Genomic DNA, 24808 nt, shown 5'->3' on the forward strand with positions numbered 1-24808 from the left:
ACCCCCAGCCTGGCGCCCAGAGTGGGAGATGCTGCCAAACCCAACAGGAGCCAGACAGCAGGGGACAGGGGACCTTTGGGAAATCCTCACACCTGAACACCCCTGGGTGGGGCAGAGCTCTCCAGGAGGATCCAGCCAGAGGCCACAGCCTGGTTTGTTTCCCATTCTGATGTTTCCTCTCAGGGCTGAGGCTGCAGCTCGTGGGGCACAAAGCAAAGGGACAAACTCCCAGAACTGGGGGCTGGGACTCGGGGTTTGACACCCTCCCTGTGCTGCCAGGGGCACATCCAGCCCACAGGGGTCCAGCCCTTCCCAAATTCCTGAATTTGGGCTTGTTTGACAGCACATCCTTGCTGTGAGGCCACATGGGCTGGCACTGCTGTCCCTCTGTCCTCTCTGCACCTCTGTCCCCTCTGTCCCCCTGTCCCTCTGTCCTCTCTGTCCCCTCTGTCCCCTCTGTCCCTCTGTCCCTCTGTCCCCTCTGTCCCCCTGTCCCCCTGTCCCCCTGTCCCTCTGTCCCTCTGTCCCCAGCAGTGTGGCCACGGTGCCACTCACTTGCCCAGGGAGGGAACTCCACTCAAGGGCTGGTGCCATCCTGGCACATCCCAGTTTGCAGATTTTGTGGCAGCTCCTCCTCATCCAATTCACGTTCTCAGAGCAATGGGGCAGCCAAGGGCCAGAGCTGCTGCTCACCCTGTCCCCAAAGGGTCAAAGGGAATGTCCAACCTCAGCCACAACACTCACCCAGAGCCCTCCCTTCCCCTGCAGCACCTTCACCTCTTCCATCCCTCATTCACAGTGTTTGCTTTGGTTTATGTCAATTTTTCAGTATTTAATTATTTCCACAGTACCTTCGGTTGGGTTATCTTACTCCAGCCCTCCCCCTGCAGTCGGGAATTTTCCCCAGGGACTTGGGCTCTTTTGCTCTAATTATATTAATGTCATAATTAGCTCTCAGCCTGACGAACCCTGAGCACCCTCTCTGTGTGATGTGTGTCTGTGCCTGTAAACCCCCTGCCAAATCAGGGCTGGACCTTTCCCAAGCCCTGCTCCTCTGTGACTCCCCCAGTAAATCACGGAGCGGCAGAAGGTTTGGGCTGGGAGGGCACAGACTGGTTGGTGTCTCCAAGAGGTTCCATCCTCTTCTTGTTTTCTGCACGTTCTGGATTCAAACCTGGCACTTCCCCCCCTCCCCTCATTTGGGTGAGCAGGGGCCCAGCCAGGGGGTCTCCTCCACCCCCTCACAGCCCTGGATCAAACTCTGGGGGGCTCTGGGGGAGACCTGGGCTGTCCCTCAGGTGCTGGAGCATCCAGACCTTTCCTGCTGTTTCTGCTTTTCACAGCAGCCAGGATTGCAGGGGGATCCACATGTGCTGAGCCCCTCAGCCTCACCAAAACCATCCCAAACCTTCCAGCCCTTAATTCCCGCCAGGTTTCTGAGCCTGGGCCGAAATTAATGAGCAGTTCCACGTCTCCACACCCACAAGGTGTTGCTGTGCGTGGGGACGAGGTTTGGAGGGAAGCAGGAGCTGCCAGATGAATATTAAACCCAAAGGGCTGCTCAGCAATATTTTATGCTTTTACTGAGTTTAATTTCAATGCTTGTGGGGAAAAAAAAATTAAAATAAATAAATAAATAAATCCTGGGCAGTGCAAGGACTCCAGGGAATGAGTATCTTCCCCCAGCATAAAAGCCTCATTTTTTTATGGAGCACAAATGAGTTCTGTGCAGACAGGGAGGCCTGGGAGCACCTTGCTCTGTTTGCCAGCTGATATTTCCAAGTGTCTACAGAAAGTTGGGAGGGCCGTGAAGTGATGCATAAAAAAAAATTGTAATTTTTTTTAATAGGCAAATAGATGGGAAAGGGCCTGGGAGTGGGGGGGAGCTCCTTGTTTTCCTGCTGCATTGCGGCTGCACGGTTAAGGATCTCCATTAGGCTTCGCTGCCATAAATTAAGAAGCATCAAATCTATGGAGATAAAAAGGCAAGGAAAAGAAAGTCAGAGATCTCACAGCTCTGAGAGGATTCCTGGGCAGAGCCCACAGCTTCAGTGCCACCAGAGGGTGGGGGATTCCAGAGCCCTGGGGCCAAACCCAGCCAAGGGCTGCTCTCACCTGGAGCAGGAGGGATTTCAGGTGACCTTGACAAAACACACCCTGTGAAACCTGCCCAAAAGCAGGGGAATTCCAAACTTCCCTGGGGAAAAGCACAGATTCCGAAGGGAGCAGCCCCACAGAGCATCATCCCTCCCCAGAGGCAGTGAGGAGCAGGTTCCATGGGCAGGTTCTGTGGATCCTGGCTGCAGATTCACATTCCCAAGGCCACGCTGAGCTGGGGCTCAGCCAGAGGCTTCTGGTGTCCCTGGGACTGCAGGAACGGGGTCCCATCTCCCCTGGCAGCCCAGCAGCTTTCCCTTCCCTGGATTCCCACCATCCCCAGGGCTCCAGCCCATCCCCTCTGCCTGCTGAGCACCCTGGGGCACCAGCAGAGGATCCCACGGCAGCTGTGGTGTGGGATGAGCAGGATGGATGCTGCAGGTACATCCTGAAAACCAGAGAGGTTCATGTGCTGGGCAGCTTTAACTCTGGGATAATTCCCCAGGAAGGAGTTGAAGCTGCCAGACAGGAGAGATCCAGCCTTGGGAGCAGCAGAAATACACAGAGATGCCAAATGCTGCAGGCATTGGAGGGAAAAACCTGGGAAGGGCTGTCTGTCCATCCTGGGAAGGGCTGTCTGTCCATCCTGGGAAAGGCTGTCTGTCCATCCTGGGAAGGGCTGTCTGTCCATCCTGGGAAGGGCTGTCTGTCCTGGGAAAGGCTGTCTGTCCGTCCTGGGAAAGGCTGTCTGTCCATCCTGGGAAAGGCTGTCTGTCCGTCCTGGGAAGGGCTGTCTGTCCGTCCTGGGAAAGGCTGTCTGTCCATCCTGGGAAGGGCTGTCTCTCCATCCTGGGAAGGGCTGTCCATCCTGGGAAGGGCTGTCTCTCCATCCTGGGAAGGGCTGTCTGTCCGTCCTGGGAAGGGCTGTCTGTCCTGGGAAGGGCTGTCTGTCCATCCTGGGAAGGGCTGTCTGTCCATCCTGGGAAAGGCTGTCTGTCCTGGGAAGGGCTGTCTGTCCATCCTGGGAAAGGCTGTCTGTCCATCCTGGGAAAGGCTGTGGCACATATGAGGTGCTGCCACTGCAGATGGACAGTGGGACAGTGACAGGAATCACCCCAGAGGTGGCAGATCCTGGTGTTTCCCCTCATCCAGGTGTGATGGAGTTCGAGGCTCCCATGGACACATCCCACACAACTGGAGATGGGATAACTCTGTAACTCCCACCTTCCACAAGTGTCCAGTTCCTGGGGCTGCAGGAGAGCCCTGGAGGGGCTGGAGCGTGTCCAGGGCAGGGAACGGAGCTGGGAAAGGGCTGGAGAATTCCTGAGGGAGCTGGGAAAGGGCTGGAGAATTCCTGAGGGAGCTGGGAAAGGGAATGGAGAATTCCTGAGGGAGATGGGAAAGGGCTGGAGAATTCCTGAGGGAGCTGGGAAAGGGAATGGAGAATTCCTGAGGGAGATGGGAAAGGGCTGGAGAATTCCTGAGGGAGCTGGGAAAGGGAATGGAGAATTCCTGAGGGAGATGGGAAAGGGCTGGAGAATTCCTGAGGGAGATGGGAAAGGGATGGAGAATTCCTGAGGGAAATGGGAAAGGGATGGAGAATTCCTGAGGGAGATGGGAAAGGGATGGAGAATTCCTGAGGGAGATGGGAAAGGGGCTGAGCCTGGAGAAAAGGAGGCTCAGCGCCCCCCGGCGGCCGCGCGCGGAACTGCAGGAACCGGGACTGGGGTCCAATGACGGGAACAGAACCGGGACCGGTACCGAGTTTCAATTCTGGGAACAGAACCAGAACCAGGACCAGGACTGGGGTTCAGTGCTGTGAACGGAACCGGGACCAGAACCGGGGTCAGTGCTGGGAACAGAACCAGGACCGGGGTCCAATACCGGGAACAGAACCGGGACTGGCACTAGGTCTCAGTGCTGGGAACAGAACCGGGACTGGCACCGGGTTCAGTGCTGGGAACGGAACCGGGGCCAGAACCGGGATTCAGTGCCGGGAACAGAACCGGGACCAGGGTCCAATGCTGGGAACAGAACCGGGACCGGCACCAGGACTGGAGGTCAGTGCTGAGAACAGAACCAGCACCAGGACCGGGGTTCAGTGCTGGGAATGGAACCGGGACCAGAACCGAGACCGGGACCGAGGTTCAATGCTGAGAACGGAACCGGGACCGGGGTCCAACACTGGGAACAGAACCAGGACTGGTACCGAGGTTCAATGCTGGAAACAGAACCGGGACTGGCAGCGGGGTCAGTGCCGGGAACAGAACCGGCACTGTGGTCCAATGCTGGGAACAGAACCAGGACTGGGGTCCAACACCAGGAACAGAACCGGGACCGGGGTCCAATACCAGGAACAGAACAGGACCGAGGACAAGGCCAGGGCCGGGGTTCCTGTGTCCCCGGGCAGGTCACTCTGGGACAGGCACCTTGGGGTGTCACTCCCGGCTGTCCCCAGTCCGGGGGCTCTGAGGGACAGAGGTTTTGGCAAAGCAGAACTCGCCAGGGCTCCCCCAGCCCAGCTCTGCCCTCGCGTCTGTTTTGTTTAGATAAAAGATAAATCCCTGCCACAGGGCTGGGAACCCTCTGCTGGTGCCAATTCCTTGCTGTTCCCCGCAGATCTTTGCTGTGTCCTCAGTGTTTTCCCTTTCTCAGTTTTTCAGAGCCCGGGGTGCCCACCTGGGCAGGTCTGAGCTCCTTGTTCTCTGTCCTTCCCCTGCAGCCCTGCACAGCCCTGCACAGCCCTGCCCAGCCCTGCACAGCCCTGCACAGCCCTGCCCAGCCCTGCTCAGCCCTGCTCAGCCCTGCACAGCCCTGCTCAGCCCTGCACAGCCCTGCCCAGCCCTGCTCAGCCCTGCCCAGCCCTGCACAGCCCTGCCCAGCCCTGCACAGCCCTGCCCAGCCCTGCACAGCCCTGCACGGCCCTGCACGGCCCTGCTCAGCCCTGCACAGCCCTGCACGGCCCTGCACAGCCCTGCACGGCCCTGCACAGCCCTGCACGGCCCTGCTCAGCCCTGCACGGCCCTGCACAGCCCTGCACAGCCCTGCTCAGCCCTGCACAGCCCTGCACAGCCCTGCACAGCCCTGCTCAGCCCTGCACAGCCCTGCACAGCCCTGCACAGCCCTGCTCAGCCCTGCTCAGCCCTGCACAGCCCTGCACAGCCCTGCTCAGCCCTGCACAGCCCTGCACAGCCCTGCCCAGCCCTGCTCAGCCCTGCACAGCCCTGCTCAGCCCTGCTCAGCCCTGCACAGCCCTGCACAGCCCTGCTCAGCCCTGCACAGCCCTGCACAGCCCTGCTCAGCCCTGCACAGCCCTGCTCAGCCCTGCACAGCCCTGCCCAGCCCTGCACAGCCCTGCACAGCCCTGCTCAGCCCTGCACAGCCCTGCAGGGGCACAGGGACAGCTCAGGGCCTGGGGGGACACAGAGATGCACCTGCAACAACACCCGAGCTGCTCCTGAGCTGCTCCTGCCCTTCCAGGGCCTTTGGATGGACAGGAAAATTGGCAATCAGCTTCCCCAAAAGTCAAACTGGTTGTGGGTTAGAGGATGTGGTCGTTTGTCAGCTGTGTTTATTGTGGTGGGCTTGCCTCAGAGCCCCCCTGAGGGAGTGGTCAGTGTGTTGGAAAAGGAATGAAGAGGAAAAGTTGATGGGATGGGAAATTCAGCCTCTGCCTCAGTTGGGCACTGGTTCAGCTTCATGGACCTGTTACGGGTGGAATTTTGGGGCCTGCGAGAGAGGTGGAGGCTTTGGACAAGGGGAAATGGTTCCCAGTGCCCGAGGGCAGGGCTGGGTGGGATCTGGGGCAGGAATTGTTCCCTGGAATGGAATTCCCAGATTTGCTGTGGCTGCCCCTGGATCCCTGGCAGTGCCCAAGGCCAGGCTGGACACTGGGGACAGTGGGAGGTGTCCCTGCCATGGCAGGGCTGGCTCTGGGTGGGATTTAAGGTCCTTTCCAAGTCTGTGATTCTGCACCAGTCTGGCCCCAGTCCCTCTCCTGTCTGGGGATCAGCAGCTCCAGCTGGCAGGGGAGTGTCACTGTCAGGGACACAGAAAGAACCACACTCACCTGTCAGGTTGAAATGAGGAAAAGAAGGGGCAGTTTATTATGATTTAGGGTTTTTATAGTATTAGGAATTTGGTCAAGGATTGGTCAATGAGAGGAACACCCCTCTGACCCCAGGGGTCAATCCAGAAGTCCATCACCGAGAGGAATAAAAATGTTTTGAGAGACTCCAAAGGAAAAGATGTAAACAATCATCAGAAGGCTGAGGATTAGGGTGACAGGTGAGAACACTGAGAAACTGCTCTGCTGTCCTGGCATGCACAGAACTCCAGGCAGAACCCTGAGCAGAACCCCAGGTGAACCCCAGGTGAACCCCAGGTGAACCCCAGGTGAACCCCAGGTGAACCCCAGGTAAACCCCAGGTAGGACCCCAGGTAAACCCCAGGTTCTCCTGCTGGCACAGCACAGATCATCACTCAGCTTCTCTCCATTCCCTTTAAGCTCCTGCACTGGGTGGGAGGTGGGGAGGGCTGGGCTGTGTTGGGAACCTGTCCCTGCTCAGTGTCAGCTGTGGTGACACCCGGAGAGCCGCGGTGTCCTGGTTTGAAAACAAAACGTGGTTTGAAAGCTCCAAGTCAGAAATACAATTTAGTAAGAAGAAAGGTAAAAAGGTAATAAAATAAAATATAAAATAAAAGAAAGGTAAAATAAAAAATATAAAATATAAAATAAAATAAAAAATAAAATAAAATCAATGCAATAACACAAAGGAGCACTGCCAGAGTCAGAACACACCCTGAGCAGGGTGGGGGGAGCAGTCCAGGTGAGGGGCTCTTCCTGAAGCAGTGATCCCACAGAAAGGTCTGGGAGCTCTGCTCCTCTGGGAATCCAGTGGCTCAGGGCTGCTTGTCCTGTCCCAAATCCCAGATTCTCTCCAGGTGGGAATGCTTGGCTCCTCCCCCTGGGCATTGGGAGCATCTCCCAATGGGATGAGGAGTCGTGCAGTGGCTCCTTGATGGCCCATTAAACAGAGAGAGCTCCTGGAGGGAGTTCCCTGTGAGTCCTGGGCAAGGCATTGATGGGCCATGAGCAGAAGAGCCCAAAGGAGGGGCCTGGGAAAACACTGCCCCACCTGGTTCCAACAGCTCATGGGGATGGGGATGGGATAAATACTTTGTGTACATCCTACACCACAACCCAGGACACACGGCCAGCAGAGACTCTGGGCTGGTGTCAGGCTCAGCCCTGAGCTCCTGGATGGTGCAGGGAACCAGCTGCAGGTTTTGATGCAGCTCTTGGCACAGGAGTCTCTCCACACCGAGAGCTGCAGCCACAAATGATGGCACAGCTCCCCTGAGGAGTGTCAGATGTGACCAGCTCCCACCCCACAAGAAAGTCAGGACTTTGAGCTTCCAGAACGAGCAGCGTGGTGTCACTTGGTGTAATCACAGAGTGCTTTGGGTTGGGAGGGACCTTCAGAGTCATTGTAATAGATGTAAAATATAAATATAATATAATATAATATAATATAATATAATATAATAATAAATAAATAAATAAATAAATGATATTATAATTTAAATAATAATAAATAATAAATAATAGGGAAAATAAAAATAAAATATAATATAAATTAAAAAACCAAAAAATTGTTGTATTGAAAAGTATGGACTGTTAAAAAAAAACTACCAGGGACATCCCCAAAGTTCCCAGACAGATTTTGCAACTGTAAAAGTACCTCACTTGCAACAGAAACAGCAGGACCTGGTGGAAGATGGCCCAGACATCCAGAAGGAATGTCCACTTTACATCTACTTAAGAGCCTGATGTCAATCTGGAAGGACAAACTACACCTGCGCCCTGAGAAAAAACCCAGGGAGACCCTCTGGACTCACAGGAAACCAAAATTCAAAGCCATATGAACAATTCAGATTTTTCATCTGAACCCCGAAGAAGGGGGTCCAGGAAGACTTTTGGGACTTATGGGAAATTCTTTCAAACCAAGCCCAGGAATACAAGAAACACATGAATATTCGGACTTTCTCAATAATCTTAGCCTCTGGACAAAAAAAAAATGTATAAAACTGTACATGAGAAACCCAGCATTTGTGGGCACGATCAGAGAGCACCATTGTTGCTGTTAGCCTGTCCACCTGACATTCATCAATGTTGTTTTTTTATTGTGGTTTTTTTATTGTGGTTTTTTTATTATTTGCAATCCAACCTTGGTAAATTGTTAAATAAATCCTTTTATTTTGAATTGGCTCTTAATCATTTATAACAGTTGTGATAAATGTGGCATTGGGGTAAAAATTCGTGATAAAAGAATATAGAAATATATGCTAGATTGGTGTTAATATAAAAATGTGAAAAGGTATAGTCTGTAGAAAATTCCCTCCAAGCCAGGCTGCTGCTGTCCTCTAGTCCTGGGACAAAGAACAGGACAGGAGCCATCAGGATGGACAAAGACACTGCCCAACCCAGATAAGAATTGGCATCAAACCCAGACAGAGAAATTCCTCCCTGAACGAAAAGAGAATTCTCCTCTGAGGAATACACATTGAAATAACCATGGACCAGGAATACACATTGAAATAACCATGGACCGTGAGCCCCATCCCCATATGAAAGGACCTTCCCGGAAAACAATTTGCAAAGTCCACAAATCCAGGAAACCCATCCAAAGATGTATTTGGGCTATTTGCTGGACTATTCCCCGCACCTGTTTCACCTCGGGACATGAAAACCCCTATAAAACCCCGGGCTGATCCGCTCCGTGTGGATTTGGGAAATCTGTACCTTGGGGTGCAGACCCCTGTCCACCCAGCGCTGCGCTGCCCGTCCTGTTTGTGGTTTTCTCTTTTTATCGGTGATTGGGATTGTTTTATTAATAAATTGTTTCTTTATTAATCCGATTTTTGCCGTTGCATTTATAGCAATCTCATTCCAAACCCTCTGCCATGGGTGGGGACACCTTCCCACACCCCCGTAGAGATGGAGTGCGGGGTGAACTGAAAGGATAAAAGCACAAAAATGGTGATTTTCGCTCATTTATTCATTAGAAATGAATTGCTGGGCCCTGGCAGGGCTCTGACCCCCCTCTCTAGTCGATGTACCTCACTGACACCAGCGGGTTGGCGAAGTGAACGCGGCGGCTGCGGCGGCGCTGCCGGTGCCGGTGCTGGTGGCTGTCCCACCAGCCCAGCACGGCCTGGCCCAGGGATGAGCAGAGCTCCAGGAGGCCACATCCCGCATCCCTGCCCTGCTCCCGGGCCTGGGGCACCCTCTGCCGGGGCTGGGGCACAGCCCTGCCCCGAGGGGCAGCAGTGACGGTCCTGCCCGGCCCCAGAGAGCAGAGATTGTCCCTGGGGGCCGCGGGGCCAAAGGTCTGCGCTTGGCCGGGGGGCAGGAACCAGGCGACGGCCGTGGAGCTGTTCTCTTGCTGCAGCTCCAGGAAGCTCCTGCTGCCCCGTCTCTTGGCCTTGGCCGTGTCCCTTCTGGCCGCGCTGTCCGTGCCCTCCCCGGAGCCCTGCAGGGACTCTCTGCCCCCCAGCAGCCCCAGCTCCGCGGGCCCCTCACTCCGGGCTGCCCGGCAGCCCCTCGGGGTCCTGGGCCGCTGCGGCACCGGGGTCTCCATCCTGCTGTGCTGCTCCTCGGGGAGCCCCGGGCAGGCCTGGGGGAACCCCGGGTGCAGGTCTGGGGGCACCCCATGGCACCATCCCTGGAGCTCCAGGTCACCAGCCCAGGCCGGTGAGGAGGTTCCCCGGTGAGTCTGGGGTCCCACGGAGGGGAATCCCAGGCTGAGGCTGTTTTCTGCTGAGACAGATTGTTGTGCCCAGCACTGGCTGCTCCGGGGGGGCCCTTTTATAGCCCGGCTGTGACATCATGGGGCAGCCAAAACACTCTTTGTGACAGGGTCAGGAGTCCCTTTGTGACACCCAGAGCCCTCCCTGCCCTGGGCACGGCGCTGGGAGAAGGAAACTCGGGAGATGATAGAAAAAAACTGCAAAATTTGGAAATAAAATACAAACAAGGAAAGAGAAAAGGAGTGTTGTGATGGGGAGGGGCTGCCCCGGGCACAGCGACCACCAGAGGAGGAGTTTGGGATTCCCAGGGAAGCAAAGGAGGGAAGGAGCAGAAATGCAGAGGGATGGCCTTGGGAAGCAGGAGGTGACAAGGATGTCCTCGAGTCCTGCAGGGGGAAAGGAGAAGGGACAAACCCCACTAGAGCTGTGAAGGACAGTGAAACTGTTACAAACAATTCTCACGGGGTCGGTTTGCTGGGGGTACATTTTTTGTTTGGTTTTTTTTCATTGCTGAGAGTGAACCTTGAGGAAAAACAAATGATGAAAACTGTGAGGCAGCAAGGGACGAGCTCTGGAGGGTCGGGGCGAGGTTCCCGTCCCGGGCAGGGCCCGGCGGGGCGGGGGGCGCTGGGGGGTCGCTGTGGCGGGCACGGCCCCGGCCCGGCCCCGCATCCTTTATCCCTGTCCCTGTCCCTGTCCCTGTCCCGTCCCGGCTCAGCGGCGGCGGCGGCAGCCCGGGGGGAGCAGGCGGCTGCCCCAGGCGCACAGACACCCCCCGAGGCGCACAGACACCCCTGTGCCCCCGGGGGGAATAGAGACACCCCTGTGCTCCTGGGGGGCGCCCATGGCCCCAGAGCCCGGCCCGGGACGTGTCCCCTTGGCCAGGGGCGCCCGGGGGTCACACAGGGGTCACTGGGATGTCACACGGGGGTCACTGGGATGTCACACAGGGGTCACTGGGATGTCACACGGGGGTCACTGGGATGTCACACAGGGGTCACTGGGATGTCACACAGAGGTCACTCCCTGCCCGTGATGTCACCCAGGGGTCACTGGGGTGTCACACAGGGGTCACTGGGATGTCACACGGGGGTCACTGGGATGTCACACGGGGGTCTCTGGAGTGTCACACAGAGGTCACTGGGGTGTCACACAGGGGTCACTCCTGGCCCGTGATGTCACACAGGGGTCACTGGGATGTCACACAGGGGTCACTGGGATGTCACTCAGGAGTCACTGGGATGTCACCCAGGGTCACTGTGGTGTCACACGGGGGTCACTGGGATGTCACACAGGGGTCACTGGGGTGTCACACGGGGGTCACTGGGGTGTCACACAGGGGTCACTGGGATGTCACACGGGGGTCACTGGGGTGTCACACAGGGGTCACTGGGATGTCACCCAGGGTCACTGTGGTGTCACACGGGGGTCACTGGGATGTCACACAGGGGTCACTGGGATGTCACACGGGGGTCACTGGGGTGTCACACAGGGGTCACTGGGATGTCACACGGGGGTCACTGGGGTGTCACACAGGGGTCACTCCCAGCCCATGATGTCACACAGGGGTCACTGGGATGTCACACAGGGGTCACTGGGGTGTCACACGGGGGTCACCGGGATGTCACACAGGGGTCACTGCCAGCCCGTGATGTCACCCAGGGCTCCCACCGCTGTCACAAAGGGGGCTCTGCCCACCTGCTGGGCTATAAAAGGGACTGTTGGGACAGACTGGTGTCACCAGCAGGGTCGGGGCCCCTTCCCTGGGGCCCCACAGGTCACTGGGGACCCTTTTCACCCTTGTGCTGGTGACAGGGCCGGAGCCATGGGGCTCCTGGACGCCTTCACCACGGGAGAGCTGGTGGCAATGACACTGCTGATGCTGCAGCTCGTCCTGGCCTCTGTCCTGCTGGGGGACAAGTGTCTCTGGGTAGGTGCCCCTGCTCTGCTGGGCTGGGTTTGGGTTTGGGCTGTGCTGGGTTTGGGTTTGGGCTGTGCTGGGTTTGGGCTGTGCTGGGTCTGGGCTGTGCTGGGTTTGGGTTTGGGCTGTGCTGGGTTTGGGTTTGGGCCGTGCTGGGTCTGGGCCCTGTGGGGTTTGGGCTGTGCTGGGTTTGGGTTTGGGCTGTGCTGGGTTTGGGTTTGGGCCGTGCTGGGTCTGGGCCCTGTGGGGTTTGGGCTGTGCTGGGTTTGGGTTTGGGCTGTGCTGGGTCTGGGCTGTGCTGGGTCTGGGCTGTGCTGGGTTTGGGCTGTGCTGGGTTTGGGTTTGGGCTGTGCTGGGTTTGGGCTGTGCTGGGTTTGGGTTTGGGCCGTGCTGGGTTTGGGTTTGGGCCGTGCTGGGTCTGGGCTGTGCTGGGTTTGGGTTTGGGCTGTGCTGGGTTTGGGCTGTGCTGGGTTTGGGCTGTGCTGGGTTTGGGTTTGGGCTGTGCTGGGTTTGGGCTGTGCTGGGCTTGGGTTTGGGCTGTGTTGGGTTTGGGCTGTGCTGGGCTTGGGTTTGGGCTGTGCAGGGTTTGGGCTGTGCTGGGTTTGGGTTTGGGCTGTGTTGGGTTTGGGCTGTGCTGGGTTTGGGTTTGGGCTGTGCTGGGTTTGGGCTGTGCAGGGTTTGGGCTGTGCTGGGTTTGGGCTGTGCAGGGTTTGGGATGTGCTGGGTTTGGGTTTGGGCTGTGTTGGGTTTGGGCCGTGCTGGGTCTGGGCCCTGTGGGGTTTGGGCCCTGTTGGGGTGACGTGTGGCAGGACAGCGCGGGGCGCTCTGGGGAGCTGCTCTTGTCTCACCCGTTTGTGGTTCTGGCAGAGGATCCATCACACCTCGGAGCCTCCAGGAGCAGCGAGAGCCCGGCCGGGGGCGCAGAGAGACAGGCCCCGGGGCTCAGCAGGCCCGGCACCGCCCCAGGGCAGGTCCCCCCGCGGCTCCCCGCGCTCCGGGCGGCGTTTCCCGAGGCTGATCCGGAGCCCCCGGGAGTCCCGGGCGCTGTTCCAGGAGCAGCGCCGGGCGCTGGGGGCGCGGCTGGCCGGGGGGCCCGGGAGCCCGGGGGGCTGCGGGGCGGCCCGGAGCGAGGTGCCCGCGGGGCCGGGGCTGCTGGGGGGCCGAGAGAGCCCGCGGGGGGCCGGGGAGGAGCGGCCCGGGGCGGGCACGGGGAGCTCCCCCCGGGCGGCGCTGGCCTGGGTCATCCCCGGGGCCGTGCTGGTGGCCGAGGGCTCGGGGGGCAGCAGCAGCAGCGGCTCCTCGCTGGGGCCGGCCTTCGGCATCCCCAGCGCCCGGCCCTGGTGGGGCCCCGAGCCGCCCCCGGCCCCGGGGGCGCTGCCCGCGGTGCGGGAGCCGAGCCGGGAGCCGGGCGGGGCCCTGGGCCGGCTCCGCGCCCGCCTCGGGGGGTGTCTGTGCGCCTGGGGCAGCCGCCTGCTCCCCCCGGGCTGCCGCCGCCGCCGCTGAGCCGGGACGGGACAGGGACAGGGACAGGGATAAAGGATGCGGGGCCGGGCCGGGGCCGTGCCCGCCACAGCGACCCCCCAGCGCCCCCCGCCCCGCCGGGCCCTGCCCGGGACGGGAACCTCGCCCCGACCCTCCAGAGCTCGTCCCTTGCTGCCTCACAGTTTTCATCATTTGTGTTTCTCAAGGTTCACTCTCAGCAATGAAAAAAACAAACAAACATAAAAAATACCCCCAGCAAACCGACCCCGTGAGAATTGTCTGTAACAGTTTCACTGTCCTTCACAGCTCTAGTGGGGTTTGTCCCTTCTCCTTTTCCCCTGCAGGACTCGAGGACATCCTTGTCACCTCCTGCTTCCCAAGGCCATCCCTCTGCATTTCTGCTCCTTCCCTCCTTTGCTTCCCTGGGAATCCCAAACTCCTCCTCTGGTGGTCGCTGTGCCCGGGGCAGCCCCTCCCCATCACAGCACCCACCAGTCCTGGAGTGGTTGTCATCCTTCCCTTCCCTTCCCTTCCTTCCCTTCCCTTCCCTTCCCTTCCCTTCCCTTCCCTTCCCTTCCCTTCCCTTCCCTTCCCTTCCCTTCCCTTCCCTTCCCTTCCCTTCCCTTCCCTTCCCTTCCCTTCCCTTCCCTTCCCTTCCCTTCCCTTCCCTTCCCTTCCCTTCCCTTCCCTTCCCTTCCCTTCCCTTCCCTTCCCTTCCCTTCCCTTCCCTTCCCTTCCCTTCCCTTCCTTCCCTTCCCTTCCCTTCCCTTCCCTTCCCTCCCTTCCCTTCCCTTCCCTTCCCTTCCCTTCCCTTCCCTTCCCTTCCCTTCCCTTCCCTTCCCTCCCCTCCCCTCCCCTCCCCTCCCCTTCCCTCCCCTCCCCTGGGCTCCCCGAGGGGCTGACAGGGGTCAGTGGCTGCCCCAGGCCGGGCTGGGGGACACTGAAGGACCAGGCACTGCCCGGGCAGGGTGTAGAGCAGCTCCAGGGCTCTGCTGGGCCCTGCCCTCCCTCCCCACGGGGAGCCCCCATCAGGGTCCCCCTGATCCCCCCATCCCTCTCAGGACCCCCCTGGCCCCAGGCAGCAGGGGCAGGATACCATTCCAGGGCAGGACACAGTTCCAGGGCAGGACACAGTTCCAGGGCAGGACACAGTTCCAGGGCAGGACGCACATTGCAGGGTTTATTTCCAGCAGGATGCATTTCCCAGGCTCAGGGTGATGCCAGGGGGGATGTGGGTGCCCACACTGGTACAGACGGGGCTGGGACCCCCGGCCCTGCAGCTGGGGGGTCTCACTGTGGGACACCCCCTGCCCGGGATGGAGCAGCTCGTGCCCCGCAGCTCTGGGGACACGGGGGGGTGTTGGTGTCCCCGCATCCCGGGGGGCACGGCCGGCCCGCAGAGCCTCAGGCGGCGTTGCCCAGGACCAGCACGCTCATCAGGAACACCATGAGGAAGAAGACCCACATGAAGAAGCGATCCATCACCTTGGCCACCCTTTTCCAGTCCCCGGCGCGGCGCTGGCGGGCGCGGTGGCGGCGGAGGCAGCCGGCGATGTACCCGACGTGTCCCAGCAGGGCGCGGTGGTGGCACAGGCAGTGCCCCCAGGGGCAGCCCCTCTGCTCCTCCGCGCCCCCCGGCCCCTCCCCGGGGCTGTCCCCGGCCTCCCCCGGCCCCTCCCGGCCGCCCCCCGCCCCCCGGGGCCTCTTGCAGCCCTCGCCCACCTCGGAGACGCAGCAGAGCCGGGCCAGGTGGGTGAGGATGAGGCGGCGCGCCCAGGGGGGCACGGCCCGCGCCCCCGGCCCGCAGTGATGCACGTTCATGATGAAGATGGTGAGAGCGGTGGAGGCCGTGATCATGGTCATGGTGGCGATGTAATATTTCCCTGTGGGGGCAGCGGGCACTGCCGGGGGGTCCGGGGGGCTGAACCCCATGGGGGGGTCCTGCACCCCACAGGAGGGTCCTGAACCCCACACGGGGGTCCTGCACCCCATGGGGGGGTCCTGCTCCCCACAGGAGGGTCCTGCATCCCACAGGGGGGTCCTGAACCCCACACGGGGGTCCTGCACCCCATGGGAGGGTCCTGCTCCCCACAGGAGGGTCCTGCATCCCACAGGGGGGTCCTGCACCCCATGGGGGAGTCCTACATCCCCATAGAAGGGTCCTGCACCCCACAGGAGGGTCCCGCTGCCCATAGGGGGGAGTTCTGCACCCCACAGGGGGGCCCTGCACCCCACGGGAGGGTCCTGCACCCTATGGGGGGGTCCTGCTCCCCCCCAGCACACCCTGACCCCCTCCCCTGTCCCCGGCCCGGGCTCACCGATGAGGGGCACGCTCTCCGAGGGGGGCATGCTCTCGGCCACCAGCAGCTGGAACACGGTGAGGGCCAGCAGCACCGTCACCCCCAGCGACACCTTCTCCCCGGAGTCGGCGGGCAGGTAGAAGCCCAGGGGCGCCAGGAAGGAGACCAGGATGCAGGGCAGGAGCAGGTTGAACACGTAGAAGGAGGCGCGGCGGCGCAGCAGCAGCGTGTAGGTCACGTCGGGGTAGGGCTCGGAGCAGCAGCCGTAGGTGATGACATTTCTCGTGGCCGGCATCCCCAGCATCTCCCACTCCACGTTCTCCACGAAATCCGTCAGGTCCCCCGAGTCGCGCTGCTGGCGCAGGTCGATCTGGTTCCCGTTGTGGGTCCAGGAGCCGAAGGTGAGGCGGCAGCGCTGCCCGTCGAAGGGGAAGTAGGACACGTCCACCCTGCAGGAGCTCTTGGTGATGGCGGGGGAGTCCCACTGGATGCGCCCGTCCGAGCGGAGCACCACGTTGGTCTCCATGGAGCCCCCGAAGTGCTCGTCGGCGCTGGGGGAGGGCAGGGGGCTCTGTCCCCTCCCCGGGCTGTCCCCGACTGTCCCCACTGTCCCCGGGCTGTCCCCGACCTGTCTCCTCGGGCTGTCCTGGGCTGTTCCCAACTGTCCCCGGCTGTCCCAGGGCTGTTCCCGGGCTGTCCCCGGGCTGTCTCCTCTGTCCCCCGGCTGTCCCCAGGGCTAGGACTGTCCCCAGGGCTGTCCCCGAGCCCCCGGCTGTCCCCGGCTGTCCAGAGCTGTCCCCTGCTGTCCCCAGGGCTGTCCCAGGGCTGTCCCCGCCTGTCCCCAGCTGTCCCCGGCCATCCCCGGCTGTCCTCTCTGTCCCCCGACTGTCCCCTCGGGCTGTCCCAGGGCTGTCCCAGGGCTGTCCCAGGATTGTCCCCAGGGCTGTCCCCGCCTGTCCCCTCGGTGCTGGGGGTCAGTCCCAGGCACTCCTGACACCCCCCGTCCCCGTGTCCCTGCAGGTCCCGCTCCAGGACCCTCCTGCTCCCTCCCCGAGATTGGGAACGGCCCGTGGAGCCCCTCCTGACCCCGGCCAGACCCCTCTGACCCCGGCCAGACCCCCCTGACCCCGGCCAGGCCCCCCTGACCCCGGCCAGGCCCCCCTGACCCCGGCCAGGCCCCCCTGACCTCGGCCAGACCCCCCAGCCCCCGCCAGACCCCCCTGACCCCGGCCAGACCCCCCTGACCTCGGCCAGGCCCCCCTGACCCCGGCCAGGCCCCCCTGACCCCGGCCAGGCCCCCCCCTGACCCCCGCCAGGCCCCCCTGACCCCGGCCAGGCCCCCCCCTGACCCCGGCCAGGCCCCCCTGACCCCGGCCAGGCCCCCCCCTGACCCCGGCCAGGCCCCCCAGCCCCCGCCAGACCCCCCTGACCCCGGCCAGGCCCCCCCCTGACCCCGGCCGGACCCCCCTGACCCCGGCCAGACCCCCCAGCCCCCCCGCCAGACCCCCCTGACCCCGGCCAGGCCCCCCCTGACCCCGGCCGGACCCCCCTGACCCCGGCCAGGCCCCCCGGCCCCGGCCAGACCCCCCTGACCCCGGCCAGGCCCCCCGGCCCCGGGAGCAGCCCCGGCCCCCCGGCAGGACGCACTTGTTGTAGAGGATGATGTCGGGCCGCCAGACGAGGCCGCTGGGGATGCGGATGCTGTCGATCCCCCCGTACTCCTCCTTGTCCCAGGTGAGATGCGCGTCCAGCCACGTCTGGCGCACCCACAGGTAGGTGGTGAGGACCTGGTTCCTCTCGTCCTGCGGGGGAACAGGGTGGGCGAGGGGGAAAGGAGCCGATGTCCCCCCACCGCCCCCGGCCCTGTGGCCTCGCTGGAGCCGGGCTGGATTCCAGGGGGTCGTGCTGCTTTTTGGGGGAGCCGGGCTGTCTGCAGGGCCGGACTGAGCTGACCCGAGGGGGCTGGGCTGGGCTGGGCTGGGGGTCCGGGCTGGGCTGGTTTGGGGGTCCGGGCTGGTTTCAAGGCCAGTCTGAGCTGACCCGAGGGTCTGGGCTGGGCTGGGCTGGGAGTCCGGGCTGGTCTCAAGGGCTGAGCGGCACCGGGAGCGGGGTCGGGCCGGGCCCGGGCTCACCATGTCGATGATCTGGGCCAGGGTGACCTGCAGGGTGACGTTCAGGGCCCGCTCCGTGTCCTCCACGGGCCGCAGGGCGCTCGAGTAGTTGGCGAAGAGGTCGTGGAGCAGTTTGTAGGCGAACCTGCCCTGCGCCCCCCGGCAGCCTGGGGGGACCCACAGCGGGGGCTCGGAGGGGCCGGGGCGCGGCCGGAGCCCCCCGAGGGATCCCTGGGACCCCGGCCATGAGACCCCCCGGCAGCCTGGGGGGACGCACAGCGGGGGCTCGGAGGGGCCGGGGCGCGGCCGGAGCCCCCCGAGGGATCCCTGGGACCCTCCGGCCGTGGGACCCTCCAGCAGCCTGGGGGGGACAGGGGACCCCCATCCCGCCTCCCCGAGCCCCATCCCGGGATTCCCGTGTGCAGGGACGCCGCTCCAGGGCCCGGAGCCGCCCCCCGAGCCCCCCGAGTCCCCCGAGCCCCCGAGCCCCCCGGCCCCCGAGCCCCCCGAGCCCCCGAGCCCCCCGGCCCCCGAGCCCCCCGAGCCCCCCGAGCCCCCGAGCCCCCGAGTCCCCCGCTCACCCGGGGCCGGCAGGAGCAGGCACAGGGCGAGGCACAGGCGAGCTCCGGGCTCCATCCCGCCGCGCTCCGGGGACACGGGGGGGACAGGTGACGTCAGGGCGGGGACAGGGCGGGGGGGCGGCCCCGGGACACCCACGGCCGGGGGGGGACGGTGGGGGATCCCCCCGGGGCCCGGCTGGGGGAGGGGCAGGGCCGGGATGGGCTCCGGGGGCAGCCGAGACCCTTTGGGGACGGGTTTGGGAGGGGCTGGTGGCGGCTGGCCAGGACCTGTCCCGGCCCCTGGGGACACTGTCCGAGCCCTGGGGACACCCCCCAGCCTTGGGGACACTGTCCGAGCCCCGGGGACACTGTCCGAGCCCTGGGGACACCGCCCAGCCCTGGGGACACTGTCCGAGCCCCGGGGACACTGTCCGAGCCTTGGGGACACTGCCCCAGCCTCGGGGACACCACAACGGGGCAGGAGCCCCACTCCAGCCCTGGAGGGAGGTGACAGCAAGGGACATCTCACTCTCCGGGCTCAGGACAGAGGAAGGGAAGGGAAGGGAAGGGAAGGGAAGGGAAGGGAAGGGAAGGGAAGGGAAGGGAAGGGAAGGGAAGGGAAGGGAAGGGAAGGGAAGGGAAGGGAAGGGAAGGGAAGGGAAGGGAAGGGAAGGGAAGGGGCAGATCCATCCCCGTTCGGTGAGAGGATAATCCCGGGATGTTCCGGGGCACGACCCAGGGGACAGACCCCCTCGGGGCACAGGAGTGCCGGAGCATCCCCCGCTCCAGCTCCAGCCCCGGGGATCCTCTACCGGCTCCTCCCCGCCGCTCCTGGCACCTTTCCCACGCCCGGCCCCGGCGGCAGCTGCCGAGCGGTTTTGAGGCCGGAGGTTTTGTTTCCAGGCGGTGAATTATTCATCCCAGCCCGTCCCGCCGGGCCGGGGCCGCTCAGGCCCAATTACAGTAATTAATGGAAGGAGGAGAAGCCGCAGTGACCCGGCCCCTGCACAGCCCGTGTCACCTGAACTGCCACCGGCGGGGACAGGGACACCTCCCACTGTCCCCAGTGTCCATTCCAGGGATCCAGGGGCAGCCACAGCTGTGCCAGGGCCTGCCCACCCTGCCAGGGAACAATTCCTGCCCCAGATCCCCTCAAATCCTACTCTGAAGCCATTCCCTGTGTCCTGTCCCTCCATCCCTTGTCCCCAGTCCCTCCCAAACTCTCCTGGAGCCCCTTCAGTACCAAAAGGCCACAATCTGGTTTATCTGGATTCCCCACACTCTGTCCTTGAGACAAGTGACTTTTCCTCCCCAGATTCTGAAGGAATCTACCCTGATCCCCACCAAAGGCCAGGTGGGATTGTATCAGACATTCCTGGGCTGTCCTTTCCCCCACCCAACCAGCCCAACCTCCCTGGGGTGACACCACAAAGGCCACACACACAACAAACCCAAACCCCGCCTTAAAAAGTGCAAAAAAACCCACAGGAATACTATAAACATTTTATTTATCGTTTTCAAAAAAGACAGGAAAATAATCTAGAGCATTTATTTATACTTTTTTCGATAAAAACCCTTCCGATCCTCCTCATGCATGAAGACCTTTCCGTGCGCGCGGGGCCGGGCCGCGCCATCCCACAACGGGCAGCTCTGCCTGGGCTGGGGCTGTGCCAGCGCTGCTCCCGGTCACTCCTGCTCACTCCTGGGGGTCACTCCCGGGCGGTCAGTGTGCGGCCAGGGCCAGCTCTCTCAGGTAGGCCTGCGTGAGGCCGCGCAGCTCCTCCAGGGTGTAGTCCTCGGGCATGGGCAGGCGGCCGATGTGCGGGGCCAGCAGGCGCAGGGGGACGCGCGGCTCGGCCGCCTCGGGGCCGCTCTCGGGGCTCTGCTGCAGGCTCAGCACAGCCCGCAGGACGTTGGCCACGCGCTTGGCCATGTCTGGGGAGACAGAGAGAGGGCTCAGCCTGGGCTCTGCTCGGGGAGAGCGGCACAGCAAAGCCCCCAGGTGTCGGGAATGATTAATCGGGGAAAGCTTATAAATATATATCATTGCTTGGCAAAAGAGTCTGAAAATGTGAAACCTGTAATCGAAATAGAAATGTGTTGGGAAAGATGAATCAGGGAAACCTTATAAATATGATTGCTCAGCAAAAGATTCTGAAAATGTGAAACCTGTAGTTGATATAGAAATGGAATCTTACTTTGAGTTGTAGGATCCCTAGTCTTAGTTACTCTATAACCTGACATCCCTGATGTTGGGAAAGATTAATCAGGGAAACCTTATAAATATGATTGCTTGGCCAAAGATTCTGAAAATATGAAACCTGTAGTTGAAATAGAAATGGGAGCTCACTTTGAGTTGTAGGATACCGAGCCTTAGTCACTCTATAACCTGAAGACAACAGCCTGGGCAGCTGGAGGAGAATCCCTTTGGATTGAACAATCCCCTTCTGCTGCCTGAGGGATCCAAAGGTCAATGCAGCAAAACAGAAAAGTCTAAAGAGGAGTTTTTAGAGTTTAAAATATAACACATGGTAATGTAGTAGTTCTTATAGGCTGTGTGGAGATTCTATAGGATTTTGTGTCTTGTGTTGGTGGGTCACTGTAAATTAGAATATTCATCACAAAAGGAGATGGAATGGATTGGAACCAGGACCTGGCTCTCCTTTCCCTGCTCTCACCTCTGCTCTCTTCCCCCTGCACTCTGACCCTGCCCCTTGCTCTCTCTCTCCCCTCTCCTCAGCCCAAACCCTCTTGCTCTCTCTCCTTCTCTCTCTGGCACTTCCCTCCAGCCCAGGCTGGTGGCTGAAGGCAAAGCCCTTTCTACCCACGGCCCTGCAATAAACCCACATATTCTAGAATATCTCAGGTGTGCAGAGTCCCTTGTCCCTGTAAGTCACGGATGTTTCTACACCCAGGTGTCTCATTTGGGAGTGAGGGCACTGGGATCGTGCTGTCCTCTCCCTGTTCCCTCCCTCAGTGCAGCCACAGGGGGACGGGAAACAGCCTCAGGCTGGGCCAGGGGAGGTTTAGGTTGGATATTGAGGAAAATTTCTTCCCCCAAAAGGTTCGGGAGGTTCAGCTTGGAGAAAAGGAAGCCCAGGGGGGACCTTGTCACTCTCCTCAACTCCCTGGCAGGAGGGAGCAGCCAGGGGAATCAGGCTCTGCTCCCAGGGAACAGGGACAGCAGACAGAATGGCCTCAGGCTGGGCCAGGGGAGGTTTAGGTTGGATACTGGGGAAAATTTCTTCCCCCAAAGGGTTGAGCAGGCTCAGTCTAGAGAAAAGGAGACCCAGGGGAGGTCGGGCTCTGCTCCCAGGGAACAGGGACAGGAGGAGAGGGAACGGCCTCAGGCTGGGCCAGGGGAGGCTCAGGGTGGATATTGAGAAAATTCCTTCCCAGACAGGGCTGTGCAGCCCTGGCACAGCTGCCCAGGGAGGTTTGGAGTTTCCCTCATCCCTGGAGGGATTTCAGAGCTGTGTGGATGTGACACATGGGGACATGGGTCAATGGTGGCCTTGGCACTGCTGGGGAATGTGAAAGGTCTTTTCCAACCCAAATGATTCCATGAGTTTGGGACAGAGCTGCAGCCCAGGTGTGTCCGTGGCTGTCCAGGGAGCTGCAGGGCAGGGGGGTTCCCATACCTGACTGAGCCAGGCGGTCCTTGGCGTTGTGGCACTGCAGCTGCTCTATCCTGTTGCACAGGGACGTCACTTTGGTGTGTAACCGCTCCAGCTCGTAGGTGGAAACATCCAGCTGGAAGCAAACAGGAGTCAGCTCCAGGGCAGCACAGCCAGAGACAAACTCATTTACCAGGTGACACCACACCCAAACCTGCCTCAACTAACCATGGCATGGAAAAGGGAAACCTGGACAGGAATTTGGGGGAATGGACACAGAGACTGCTGAGTTTGTCCCATCCCTTTCACTTGTCACTGTCACACACCCACAGAGCACATCTGCAGGGCACAGCCCAGCCTTGTTGTGACAGCAGAGAGCAAAGCCCAGTTTTGGAGATGCCCCATGTCCTGTTAGAAGTGTCTGCCAAAGAGAAGCACCAAGTCCCCCTGCAGACCCCGTGTGAGCTCCCAAAGGCCAGGGAAGGCAGCAGTACCTGCTGAATCCTGTCCAGCATCTTGTTGACACGGATGTAGTCGAGGTAGACCAGCCCCGCCAGCTCCCAGTCCTGGATGAGCGCGCTGCGCTCCGGGGGCGCCAGCTCCTCCAGGAACCCCTTCAGGTACTTGTAGTTCTCGTTGATAATTGCATCTGCAGAGAGCAGCAGTGAGGAGCACAGGCCAGCCTGTCCCCCGCAGAGCAGGGAACAGGAAGGGCACTGTCCTCAGAGCCCCTGTGCTCCGGGAAGGTGGGGCTGTGCAGCAGGGAAAGCACTGCCCTGCTTCCCTGTTTGCCCAGGAAAAGCACCATGCCAGGTATCCAGGGAGAGCTGGTTTGGAACTGCCAGGCCCTCTGTGCTAACTCTGCTGCTCCAAACCCAGCCTGATCCCTTCACTGGCCACCCCATGGCTTGGAATCATGGAGGCACTCACTACCTTGGGTTGGGAGAGACCTTCAATACCATCCAGTCCCACCCCTGTCCACATAAGTCTCTCTGCAGCTCTCCTGGAGCCCCTTTAGGCCCTGGCAGGGGCTCTGAGCTCTCCCTGGAGCTTCTCCTCTCCAGGTGAGCATCCCCAGCTCCCCCAGCCCGGCTCCAGCCCTGGGATCCCACACCCCCACTGCCATGCCTTTGTGTGCAGCTGAAAGGACCAGGCTGCCAGAGGAGCAGCAAGACCCACCTGAGGCCAAGTGCCTGACGACCAGCTTGTGGCACTGGTTCCAGTGGCCAGCCTTGAAGAGGAAAAGGGCCTCTTTGTGCTTGTCCCCCTCCATCCTGGCCCGCACTGCCTTGGCCTCGTGGATCCAGCGTGGGGGCAGGCAGAGGCGCTGTGTCAGGAAGGTCTCCTTGGCCCAGGACTCGGGGCTCTCGGCCAGGGCGCAGTGCCGGCTCAGCAGCTCCCGCACGGCCTTCTCCCGGCGCCTGGGGACACACGGCTGTCACTGCAAGCCTGTGACCTTCCTGTCCCTCCCCACGGGGACACCCCAGTGCAGGGAGCACTGCAGTGAGATGGGCTTCAAGGCTGCTCCCACCCCAAACCAGTCTGGGATTTGGGGGTTTCCCAAGTGGCGCAAAGGGTGCACAGCTCCCAGAGAGAGAAAAGCCACTGCAACCACGGGTCTGTACAACTGACCCCATGTGAGTTCAGTGGCCCAGAGCAGCCCCACAGGGTCGCTCCCTATGTATTCAGCCCCAGAAGAGCCCCAAAAGGTCACTCATGCTGTGTCCAGCCCCACAACAGTCTCACAGGGTCACTCAGGGTGTGTCCAGCCCCACAAACAGCTTCACAAGGTCACTTCCTGTGTGTCCAGCCCCACAGGGTCACTCAGGGTGTGCCCAGCCCTACAACAGCCCCACAGGGTCACTCAGGGTGTGCCCAGCCCCACAACAGCCCCACGGGGTCACTCAGGGTGCGTCCAGCCCCACAACAGCCCCCCCCAGGGTGACTCACGGCGTGTCAGGCTCGTGCAGCATCACGAACACAGCCCACTCCCAGAGCCCCTCACTCTCCAGCTGGGCAGCATAGCTGGTGTTGAGCACCCCCCAGCTCTGCTGGGACAGGTGGGAGTAGTTCAGGGCCCGGAGCACCTCCCACAGGTGCCAGCTGAGGCGGAAATCCAGCGGGTCAGACGTGACACTCCTGGGGTCCAGCAGCTGGTCAAGCTCGTAGGACCTGGAGAGGAAAACTCTGCTAACTGAAAGAGCTGATTGTGCCCACAAAATCAAACCAAATCCCCTCCTTTCACCCACCTCCACGGGTGTGATTTACATTAGTGTGGGGGTTTGGTTTTCTTTTTTAAGAAGAAAAATAACAGTATTTACTGCTGAAAGTCTTATGAGTCTACACCCAGACTGCCACTCCTTTTCCTCTGTATCTGCTCTGTTTGTGCAGATTTCTCACTGCCTTCAAAAAAGGCAGCTACCGAGAAGCCCTCCTGCACTCTTCAGGCACAGAAAGCACCTAAAACCCCACAAATATGCCCCAAAGCTTAAGGTTCCCCATCTCTACCATCCCCAGGTGTGACAGCACCTTCATGACAAGGGCTTGATTTTGGACTGCTCTGAGCAGCTCAGGCTGATTTCATACCCCTGGTTGGTGAACTCAAGAAGTCACTGACTGATCATAATTTTTCTAAATACTTATTGAACTCTTTTCCCACTCACCTGTCACTGTAGAGCTTCAACAAATGGAAGCAGACATCTCTCAGGGGCCTTCCTCCATTGTCATCCTCTTCAATGACACACCCAGAATCTTCCAGGTAAGGAGGCAGAGGACAGCAAGCGTATTTTTCACACTCTGAGGTGTTCTAGGGACATAGTTTTAACAGTAAGTTTAAAGATAATACTCTGAACAAAACTGAATTTCACAGCTCAGCAGGCTCAGGAGAATCCTTATGCTCCAAAGAAGG

At 60.8% G+C, this 24808-nt stretch overlaps 2 protein-coding genes and 1 long non-coding RNA gene across 6 annotated transcripts in view; 1 reads left to right on the forward strand and 2 right to left on the reverse strand.

The window, feature by feature from the left end:
* LOC310906530 overlaps positions 1-6854 on the forward strand; it is a 101297-nt gene extending 94443 nt beyond the window's left edge. The window contains exon 2 of the long non-coding RNA XR_014589414.1: positions 6806-6854. This is a non-coding gene — a long non-coding RNA (uncharacterized lncRNA). The remainder of the gene's footprint in view (positions 1-6805) is intronic.
* Positions 6855-14716: 7862 nt separating this feature from the next.
* CHRNA10 (cholinergic receptor nicotinic alpha 10 subunit) lies at positions 14717-18359 on the reverse strand (the record flags this gene model as incomplete). Its single annotated transcript, XM_083855527.1, has 5 exons — positions 14717-15195; positions 15631-16163; positions 17260-17414; positions 17745-17890; positions 18305-18359. 5 exons carry the CDS (start codon positions 18357-18359, stop codon positions 14717-14719), a joined length of 1368 nt encoding a protein of 455 aa, XP_083711653.1.
* Positions 18360-19774: 1415 nt separating this feature from the next.
* The window catches only part of NUP98 (nucleoporin 98 and 96 precursor), a 40313-nt gene continuing 35279 nt past the window's right edge, over positions 19775-24808 (reverse strand). For all 4 annotated transcript variants that reach the window (XM_083882755.1, XM_083882757.1, XM_083882756.1 and 1 more), the window contains 6 exons: positions 24564-24706; positions 23851-24072; positions 23080-23321; positions 22395-22549; positions 21925-22036; positions 19775-20218 (listed from right to left, as the gene is read on the reverse strand). In XM_083882755.1, the coding sequence (XP_083738881.1) occupies positions 20007-20218; positions 21925-22036; positions 22395-22549; positions 23080-23321; positions 23851-24072; positions 24564-24706 (1086 nt within the window). In that variant the 3' untranslated portion in view covers positions 19775-20006. The remainder of the gene's footprint in view (positions 20219-21924; positions 22037-22394; positions 22550-23079; positions 23322-23850; positions 24073-24563; positions 24707-24808) is intronic.

The sequence above is a fragment of the Zosterops lateralis genome (assembly GCF_965231275.1).
Source record: "Zosterops lateralis genome assembly, chromosome: 2".
In the NCBI taxonomy this organism is placed as follows: Eukaryota; Metazoa; Chordata; class Aves; order Passeriformes; family Zosteropidae; genus Zosterops; species Zosterops lateralis.